Source organism: Podarcis melisellensis (genome assembly GCF_964234715.1).
Source record: "Podarcis melisellensis genome assembly, chromosome: 6".
In the NCBI taxonomy this organism is placed as follows: domain Eukaryota; kingdom Metazoa; phylum Chordata; class Lepidosauria; order Squamata; family Lacertidae; genus Podarcis; species Podarcis melisellensis.
In genome coordinates this window covers 48,139,845-48,150,252 of record NC_138538.1, presented here as the reverse complement: position 1 = coordinate 48,150,252, position 10,408 = coordinate 48,139,845, and the positions used below count along the sequence as shown (strand labels likewise).

General features: G+C 40.4%; 1 protein-coding gene across 1 annotated transcript; it reads right to left on the bottom strand.

Annotated features, from left to right (window-relative positions):
• Positions 1–409: 409 nt before the first annotated feature.
• Positions 410–9,953, bottom strand: LOC309372523 (embryonic pepsinogen-like). The gene is made up of 9 exons (XM_081916160.1): positions 9,833–9,953; positions 8,605–8,767; positions 8,154–8,271; positions 7,453–7,571; positions 6,532–6,731; positions 5,172–5,285; positions 4,381–4,525; positions 2,937–3,035; positions 410–779 (listed from the first exon to the last, which is right to left on the bottom strand). The coding sequence occupies exons 1-9, from the start codon at positions 9,886–9,888 to the stop codon at positions 642–644; spliced, it is 1,152 nt and encodes a 383-aa protein (XP_081772286.1). The 5' UTR covers positions 9,889–9,953; the 3' UTR covers positions 410–641.
• Positions 9,954–10,408: the final 455 nt, after the last annotated feature.

The window sequence follows — 10,408 nt, the reverse complement described above, 5'->3', positions numbered from 1 at the left end:
TGTTTTATTGCACAGTAATTTATATTTATAAGCTATAAAAAAGAAAAGAAATAACAACAAATAAAGTATATTGATGTGTTTTTTCTCTCTATAACTTGCACTGGAGTGATTCTGAAAGTGGGCCCTTGCCTTTCCTTTCCCCTCCCCTGCTCTGCTTGCTGACCTCTGAAATGGCACCCCAACTTCACTCATATCAACTCCTAGGCAGTGAGGTCCCTTTGGTCCCCCAATAAAATATCTGAGCTCCCCCCCTTAATGGGCAATGCCATTCAAATAGTGTGTGCACACTGCTTCATGTGATTGATTATGCAGGGTGGGGCTTACCTGCCCCCCCCCTATTTTATTCAAATAGGCACCCCTGACTCACATTAACTATAGGCTTTTACACAGAAATCGCTAACAAAAAACCTTAGCTTTAGGACAGTTTATTAATTTGAAATTCACCATTTTCAGATCATATATGGCATAACAGTGCTATCATCTGCAGGTTCTTTAAAGACATTAGATAGATATTGCTTTTAAAAGTACATAACTGGAGTCGCTGCTTATTTGCTCAGATAAATAGCTATGAAGTTAAGATGCAATCTGAGTAAGTTGATTAGATGAGCAATTACAGGATGTTGTTTAAAAGCACAGTTATTCTAGACTGCCTTTGCCAGTCCAACTCGGTTGTTCTCCCGGTCAAAAATACTGTAATATTCCCTGATGAACACATCTCCTAGGATCCAGAGGTCCCCAGCTGTGTTTTGGAAACCGCTAGTGCATTCTGCTTGCATCACCTAGAAGGGAAGAAAAGGACAGCCATCAGATAGGGGTTATTCTACATAAATACCCATCTAGGTAAAAAATGCATAGGGTAACATTCCAACGTTTAAAAAAGGAAGTTGCAGGATATTCTCTGAAAAAGTCTCAAAAGAAATGGAGAGAAATAACACAAAGTCAACAACAAAAGAGACAATGGTGCACGTTATGTATTCACTCTATCAATAAATAATTTAATATCCTACTCAATTCAAATAAGCAAATTGTACAAGTATGGATAGTACTGTATTTAAAAGTTATAGGAAATCATGATTCTGACATTGCTTTTGTTCTGCTCTGTTGAAAACAATCATTGAATGGAAATGCAATCCTATCCTTGGAATTTGTACAGGGAAAAGGTCGTGCCAGTGTGGCGAATTTGCACTGCTGCACTGACATTAACCTTATTCCTGGTTGACATCACCACCACCACAAGGGGGGGGGGCATTTGATAGGGAGAAGAGCTTAGTTGGATGACAACAGAATGTGACAATATGCCTGCAAAAGAAGCTGTCTAAACGGGGGGGGGGGGGATACTTCCATTGAAGTCATAGGAAGATAGGGAGCTGCCTTATACTGAGACAGACCATTGCTCCATCCAGCTTATTATTGTATACACTTACTGGTAGCAATTCTTCAGGGTTTTGGAGATGCCACAAATGGAAGATGCCACAAATTGAAACTGGGGCCTTTAGCATGCAGTGTAGATGCTCCAGCCCTGAGCTACGGCCCTTCCCTGTGGAGTCAATGAAGGGCCCAAGAAAAATGCATTGATTCCTGCATAGCAGAGGGTTGGACTAGATGTTCCTTGGGGGTTGCTTCCAATTCTGTGATTCTATGATTCTATTAAGTGCTACTTGCTTCCTCCCACCTGCCTCTGCTACATCAGCAGCACAATAGTGGCACAGCACAATCATAGAATCAATCTGCCAGGCATCCTATATTGAAAACATATTGTATGCTAGGGTTTGTATGATGTTACGTTGCTGCTGTATCCAGGTTATTTTCTTTTTTCCCTTTTGGATGGAGTGGGGAAATTGTTAGACTCCCAACTCCCATCAACCCCAGGCAGCATGACTAATGGGCAGATATGATGGGAGCTGGGGGCACACCTCATTGGGAGGGCCACAGGTTCCCTATCAATGCTTTAGGGCAAGGCTTTGCCTTCAAGCCTTTGGTGTGGAAATGGAGGAGCTATTACAGATGGAGCAATCAGGGGCAGTGGGTGCAAAGGGGCCCTTTTTCTTGCATTGTGTTTCCAGTGTTAAACTTGATGCATTGGGAAATAGGATAACGCGGGGAGTGAGATTTTGAAATTCTCTGGATTGTACAATATCTGATAAGAAGAAACAAGGGGAGAAAAACAGAGCATATTTCCACATTCAGCCATCTTTGCAACAGTAAAACAAATACCGTATTTTTCGCTCTATAAGACACACCAGACCATAAGACACACCTAGTTTTTGGAGGAGGAAAACAACAAAAAAAATATTCTGAATCTCAGAAGCCAGAACAACAAGAGGGATCACTGCGCAGTGAAAGCAGTGATCCCCCTTGCTGTTCTGGCTTCTGTGATAGCTGCACAGCCTGCATTCGCTCCATAAGACGCACACACATTTCCCCTTACTTTTGAGGAGGGAAAAAGTGAGTCTTATAGACTAAAAAATACGGTAACTTGCAGCATTTGAGCACTGTATTTATAGCTTGATCTCAGGAGGCTATTTTTGGTGGAAGGTGTAATGTGAGTCCTCCTGGGAACGATCGGGCACCCAGGTCTTCCACCTTAATGGGGCACCTTTCCCAGGATGGGACTCATCTGTGGTCAGAGATACAATATTAACAGTCATGACTATGTTGGTAGAGAGTCTCTTGATCCTTGACAGGACAGAGTCATCTTCTGTACCTGGGTTGACCGTTTTCTTTCGTGAGATACACAGGTATCAACCCAGCTCTTCTGATAGTGTCTGTAAATCTAATAATATTTCTTCCCAAAGATTTCTTTCCTTTTTCTGGTTTGCAGCCCATTTGTTCATAAAGATTTTGCCCTGCTGATAAACCCCCAAACCCTTTTGAACTTGCACTCCTGATGAGTAAATACAATTCCGTAATTCAGTAAATATAAATCTGTTTTGTACCTGATTAGTATAGGCTGAAGGGGTGAGAGGATACTGGATTCCGTTGATTACAAAAACAACATTAGGCATATTGGGGAGGTTACCACAGTTGATTTTATACTGAAAAAGATAAGGAGGAGTGTTGAGTTATTCTGAAGGAAATGAACATGCAAACCTCAGGTTTGCTCAAGAAATGCAGTGCCCCCCCCCCCACCCACAAAGTGTGTCTCAGGAAACCACACCTTCCACTTTAAGTGAAATTCTGAAACTTCTGGACTTCACTCTGATAAGCATCTGGTATAACCCAAAGGCCTGAGCGGAATATTGTGACATAAAAGCAAAGCAACTCACTGAAGACTACAAGTGAATCAACCTAAAACTTCTCATCTAATCTTCATACATAACAACCATGTGCCCCAACCAATTCAGATAATACAGCACTGCATTTTAAACTCTGGTCTGAGTCTAGATTCTTCATTCTGAAGGTGGAGCAATTTTGCATGCTGAAGTAATGAATGCCTATGTACACTCTGTGCTGAAGAACACTGTTTGAGGGAAAGAACCCCTTTTTACAATTATCAGTCAGGATATTTTGAAGAGAGACAATAGTACAAATTAATGACAGTAAGGTTTCTCTCTCTCTCTCTGTGCGGGTAGTGTGGTCGGATCCAGAACTGGACAGGACTCTTGCACCTTTCATAGTTGTGTAAAAGAGTAAATGTCTTAGCCTGTCATGCAAGCTTACACCTACTGAAAATCCCTCTTCTACACAACTATTAAAGGTGCAAGAGCCCTGTCCAATTCTGCATCTGGTCACCTTACATAAATTGCAAACCGTTCTCAGAACATACAAAAGTCCAATAAACTCATGGGACATTCTCAGGTTACCCTTGTCATATGATAAAGGCAAGGTCACATGTGAAATTCCAGTCAGATAGAAGATTTCACAGATCATCCTCTCATTACATCTGGATCTAACAACAGAGGGCAATTTACCAAGAGTAAACAAGCCTTTCAGAATGAATGCCATCATTTCAGCTCTCTTTGTGAATTCAGTATTAGGCCCACTGAAGCTGTTTCTTTCCCTGGATGTCACCCAGGCTCAGCTAAACCTCAGCTTGTTTCCTTTTCCTACTATTGCCATTGTCTCTTCCTTCTGCATGCCTTATACATGCTCACAACGGATGCTACCACTCCAGTCTTACACACCGTATTTCCTTATGCTTCTGCACATTTGTGTGCCTCTGCAGTATCATGAAGAAACATGAAGCATGGGACTGAGATGCCAGCAGCTGTAGTCCAGGAGGAAACCGGGATCAAGTCTAATCCTAACCATTTTATGTTGCGCATATCTGAAACCCGAACTCTGGCTATGGATTTGAGTACTGACTGTGGATGCTAGGGTGCTTTTGAGTCTTTTTCAGCCACAAAGTGAAGAGAATTGGTCTGAGAGAGTAAATCTTACCTCGCCATACTGTGCTGCAGTAGCTCCAATGGCACTTTGGATTTTGCTAATTTCATATGCCGGACCAGCCAAGAGGGACGTCCCTGTGTCAACAATTGCTTGACAGCCACCACTGCAGGCAATTGTCTGACCATTCACTTGAATGCTGAGAAATTGGAAATCATTAGATTTAGACATGGAACATACAAAACTGCCATATACCGACCATTAGTCCATCTCACTGAGTAAACTCCAAGCTGACTACCAGGGGCTCATCAGTGCTTCAGATAAGTCTTCCTCCTAGCCCTACTTGAAGTGACTGAGCCTGTAACCTTCTGCATGCAAAATGAAAATGCTCTGCCATTGAGCAAAGGACCTTCCCCCAAACATGAACTTAAAACAACATGGATAGCGGGATGTCATAACTGCCTTAAGGTAAGCTCTCCATTCTCATTAAGGGAACGTTCTCTCCTGTGTTAGCTGATATTACATCATTGGAAATTGTAGAAGGCAATAAGACCACAGGCACTATAGCTTGCAAGCTGTTCTGGTCTGGGACCTGTCCTCTTACACTCTGTAAAAGTGCTGTTAATGAGGATTCTATATAACTAGATAATGATAATAACTAGTCAGTTCGACCTAACTGCCAACTAGCAACTACAAAGTAAACTGAACATTAGTATTCACATCTTATTGTCCTCTAGCTCTTCCTTTCTTTTTGTATTTAATCTTTTTAGATAGTAGTAGTAGTAGTAGTAGTAGTAGTAGTAGTAGCAACAGCAGCAGCAGCAGCAACAGCAATTTCTGCTTACCTGTCCACTGCAATCTGCCAATAACCTTGCTGAGTGACAGGAATCCAGTTAATAGGACCAGTAAAGTAAGAGTGATCAACTCCACCAAAAATGACCATGCTCCCACTTGTTTTTCTGAAACAAAAATATATGGTATGCTGTTGGCAATCAATTCATTCAGAATAAGATAAACTACACATTTAAAATGTGAATATCACTTACTTCTGTACCTCTGTCCCAATTCCCATTAAGAGAGAGAGAGAGAGAGAGAGAGAGCAGGAAGGTGTATAATATCTCACAGTGAATAAGTATTTATTGGTGGTTAGCGAATTTCGAAAGGCAAATTCTGTTAATACATTTCTCCAGTCTTGTCAAGTACATAATAATATTGGAAACTCTGGTCTGTATATCACAAACTGATTTCCCCCTTCATAATCTCATAATGTCTTTCATTTTCCTCCTCCTTAGTGTCACTGTTACCCTTGTAGTTCTCAGCCAGAAAGAGGACAAGAACTAGAATTGTCACCACCTGGAAGATTGCAGTCTTCCTTTCACAAGACTTCAGTCCTGTGCACACTAACTCATGAGTATCACTGTCTTCTAAACTGACGTATATAGAACTGGGCTGCATATTATACTCATGGTGAGAGGGGAAGATTGACACTTTTTGTTGACTCCTGTACCTCAGAAACAGGTGAAATTATCTTTGCAATAATGCCCTCCAGTTATTCTGGATGGGGTAAGTTTGTGATTTGGAGCAAAGACTCCAAAAGTGTTTTTATAGGGATATCAAGATGGTTCAATTGAAATCAAAAGGGATATTAACTCTACTGATGAGATAGTAATTACCGTATTTTTTGCACCATAACACTCATTTTTTTCCTCCTAGAAAGTAAGGGGAAATGTCTGTGCATGTCTGGAGCGAATGCCTGCGGGTGGCGGGGGGGATCTGCTGCAGTCGTGAGCAGAGAATCCATGGTTCCCCTTGCTTCCCTCCTCCGTGGTTACAAAGCATGGATCCACATGGATCCTCAGGATTTTTGCATTGGGCTACTCCAAACTCACTGTCAGATCACATGTCTGTGGCTACAGCGTGAACCACAAAAATCATATATCCACTATTTTGTTTAGAATATTTTTTTTCTTGTTTTCCTCCTCTAAAAACTACGTGCGTGTTATGGTCTGGTACGTGTTATAGAGCGAAAAATACGGTAATTAATTATTCTATTCTACATTTTCACAAATTATAGAATAGTAAAAGAATTAGAAGCAGAAGTCTTGGCCTCTTCTCTCCCTGCTTAACTCCGTCTACTTCCCTCTCTTGATTCCTCCCAGCTATACAAAACAAATAATATTACCAAGAGATAAAAACACTATTTACCGGCTGAGATAAACAGAAAACAGGTTTTGCTGAACTAAGCCTTGTTTCACCATGTTATCAAAGACCGGAGTCGCTCTATCAACAGCAATGTTTGGGTAGCCTAAGCCCAGGATCCCATCAAACTGAGAATAGACAAATATGATGCCTGGCTCACTGCTGCTCAGGCCAAATGGCTGATCTGAAACGGCAAGACCGGATACCTAGGAGAGAAACAGAGTAGACCTTTACTTTCATGTCAAGCTGTGATCCGCAGAGCAGGTTTTTACTACTAATGTATTAAGACTTTAGTTCTATGCAAGCAAACTAAACCCGGTAGGGTTTATTTCTCTTTTTCTTTTAACCATAAAACAAGATTAATCTGTAAAAAGGTGCAGAGCAAGTAGTGGCTCTTTTAATCTTGATTTTTTCTTGAAGATGAAACTTCTTTATAAGACCAACTGTGTCTTGACATTTTGTACATGAATCAATAACGTCTCCTATGTACCCCGCATACAGTGATCATCTGGGAGGCTTCCCTTTTATCAGATAATTTCCACAGGGCATGTGTCTTATATTCGTTCATCAATGTTTGTTTCTGTTTAACAGGCTTGCACCTTCTTTTTCAATCTGTTAATTCAGAAGGAAGTCCCATCTATTTCACTGAAATTTACTTTAGGATCCTATGACTTAAGGACTCCAGCTTTAATATTGCATGGCTCTGATTCTCAAAATGGCCATTAAAAATATACACTATTTGGATAATTTGGATAGTTTGTTCTGAATTACTTGATGTGCATCCATCTACACATCTTTGAAGGAAAAACTGCTTTCCAGTTCCAGCATTCAAGCAGACTGAATTGCATTGGTTCTAGAGATGCCTATAACATTGTCTTCGCAGTTTGTACTGTACTCATGTAATGCAACTGAACTGAGTTGAATTACCTTCACTGTATCATATCCCAAGTACCCTTCCATGCTTCCTGTCCCATACTGAATGGATATGGTCTGTCGGGTGCTTTGAAAAGTAGAAGACTGAGATGGGTTAAACCTCTGGTGCTTTTCTAAAAAGAAAAAGAAAACAGTGTTTAATTAATGTAAAAATGGCTTTTAATCATAGATATAAGACTACAGTATAAATTTGGTTGCTTGAAGAAAACTATTGGAAAAAGGAAAGTGTAGGGCATTTGGAAAATATCTAGTATATCTTAGGGATTTTGTTAGTCTACTAACAGGAAACGTTAAATAAAACTGGCAGCAGAAAAACTCATATATTCAAAAAAGCATATTCTTTTTAGCATTTTCATTTTTGTATACATTACTAAAAATAATTGTGGACAAAAAAAATGGGAATTAAGTTTTGCAAAACCAAATCCACATGATTTGAAGTAAAGCTCCATAATTGAATCTGAAGGAGCTTACTCCCAGGAAAGTGGGTATAGGATTGCAAGCCCACCTTCAATTCTACACATATTTATTTAGAAGTTGGTCTCACTGAGTTCAATCAACCTTACTCATAGATAAATAGAATTATGACCTGGGTGAAATAATGAATCCATTCCTTTACACCACTTCATAGGCCTTCCCAGTCCATTTTTAATATCAGAGTGACATGCATGAAGACTTTTTTATAGTCAGTTACTTACGGCATGCTGGACTACTGCAATAGACAGAGGGTACCCAGAGATTGGATGATCCAGTGTCAAACACAACAGTGAACTTCTGTGGTGGGGTTCCAATGTAGATTGTTCCATAGTATTCAGTCTGTTAATTCATAAAACAAACACAATTTGCAAAACTTTCCTTCTTTTTAGGCTTTTGAACATTTTACTTCCTCACAGATATGCAAGGTAATCACTTTAAATCTGTGCTAAGTACATGCAACATACCGTGGTACCTCAGGTTACAAACGTAATTCGTTCCAGAGGTCCGTTTTTAACCCAAAGCGTTTGTAACCTGAGGTACCACTATATTATGTTGATTACCTCTGGGTGTCAGGAGAAATATAAAGAAGTATCGCAACTGAGCATCATGAAAACTTTGGGGAAATGTTGTTCAGCAGCACAGCAAATTGATAAGAGCAAAGCATCAACTCACATCCAAGGAGTTCAGGAGTGGTTCTTCAGCCACCAGGGCAGCCTTAGAAAAAGCTGGGTTGTATTTTGTACCAATGTCATAACGGTGTTTCTGAAGAAGATTTTCCAGCAGATTTTTCTTCTTGAGAGTGTCTCTTACTTTTGTCCCTCTCTGCAAGGGAATCCTGGAACATAAGAAACAAAATACTAGGTTCAGATTTTCTGTCTCCCTAAAATTTGCTTATTTTGCAACCTGTCTTTCCACTCCGTAACTCCAAACATAATAATAGGTTTAATCTTACCACCTCATCTAAACTCTCTTAACTACTAGATCTAAGCTACTCCAAAAAAGGGGGGGAGCACTTAGGAAATTGAACTGAAAGTCTGCACCCACTCAATGCAATCAAAGTCTTTTTTTAGGATCAAGAAATAGTAACATAGCCTATAATCTTGCACACATTCATTCATGCATCTTTTCCATAGAATGGGTGGGATTTGAACAGCTTTTATGCAGGGGAAAGAAGCCTGTGGATCTCCAGAGGTTATTGAGCTCCATGTCCCAACCAGCAAGGCAAATAGTCAGGGACGGTGGGGGTTCAAGTCCAGCAACATATGGAGTGTTAGGATCCTAGTTCCTGCTGTAATGCATGACAGGGATGATTATCTCCTTTATCTCTCAATTAATTTAAGGAAGATAGCTGAAAAGAAAAAAAAACAAGTGTAGGTGTGTAGCGTGTTTAATATTTGACTGACATAAAATGAATTCTTTGCAGCCCATTTTTTAAGACTCCTTTTGTTTCAGTTAGTGTCAGCAGCACTTCAAAGTGTGCTATTGGGTCCTCAATTGCTGATTACAAAGAACAGTTTGACAATTCCACTTTCTCTTGTCACTTCGGACATGCTGTGGTGACCTTCAGGTGCTGAGTATCATCCTGTTACTGCGCTACTTAAGGCAAGGGATAAAAAAAGCACACACACAAATGCCCCAAAATATTGTTCCATCTCAAATTAGACGTTAGCTATGCTTTCTTCAGTGAGTCTATGTGCTTCTATCCTTGTAATTGCTGCCAGAGGACCTTTTACATTTACTAATCTCCTCTCAGTTGTGTGTATGTGTTTATATATGTGTCTATATCTGAAAAATTCTATAAGATTTGAAGTTATAATTCACAATCCCTCTCCTCTCTATTAGTTAATCAGAAAGTATAGCTGTCAGAAGAGTAAATATCAGCAACAAAACGATAACTTACTTAACGAGACATTCGGCGAGAGCAACAATGGTGAAGAGAACTGCAAGGTACTTCATCCTGCTTGTCCAGTGGGGGCTGCTCTAGTTTTTCTGCTGCTTGTTGGGGAAACTTCATTCTTTTATAGCTGCTTGAGAAGTGCCCACCATCATCTAAAGATCATATTTCATCACAGAAAGTCCAGCTCATACTTGGAAACGAGAAGTGCTTTGCTTTGTAAACACGATGAAAGAGGAAGTTATACATCCAGCATATAATAGTGTAAATATAAATATCAATGAAGTCAGTGAATGTGTTGCAATGCATTCTGGTTTCATCTCCTGTCTGAAATTCTGGAGAACTGATAACAGTCAGCATATGCTATGCTGAGCTAGAGGGACCAGTGGTCTCACTCTGTATTAAAGGTAAAGGGACCCCTGCCCATTAGGTCCAGTCGTGGCTAACTCTGGGGTTGTGGCGCTCATCTCGCTTTATTGGCCGAGGGAGCCAGCGTACAGCTTCCGGGTCATGTGGCCAGCATGACTAAGCCGCTTCTGGTGAACCAGAGCAGTGCACGGAAACGCCATTTACCTTCCCACT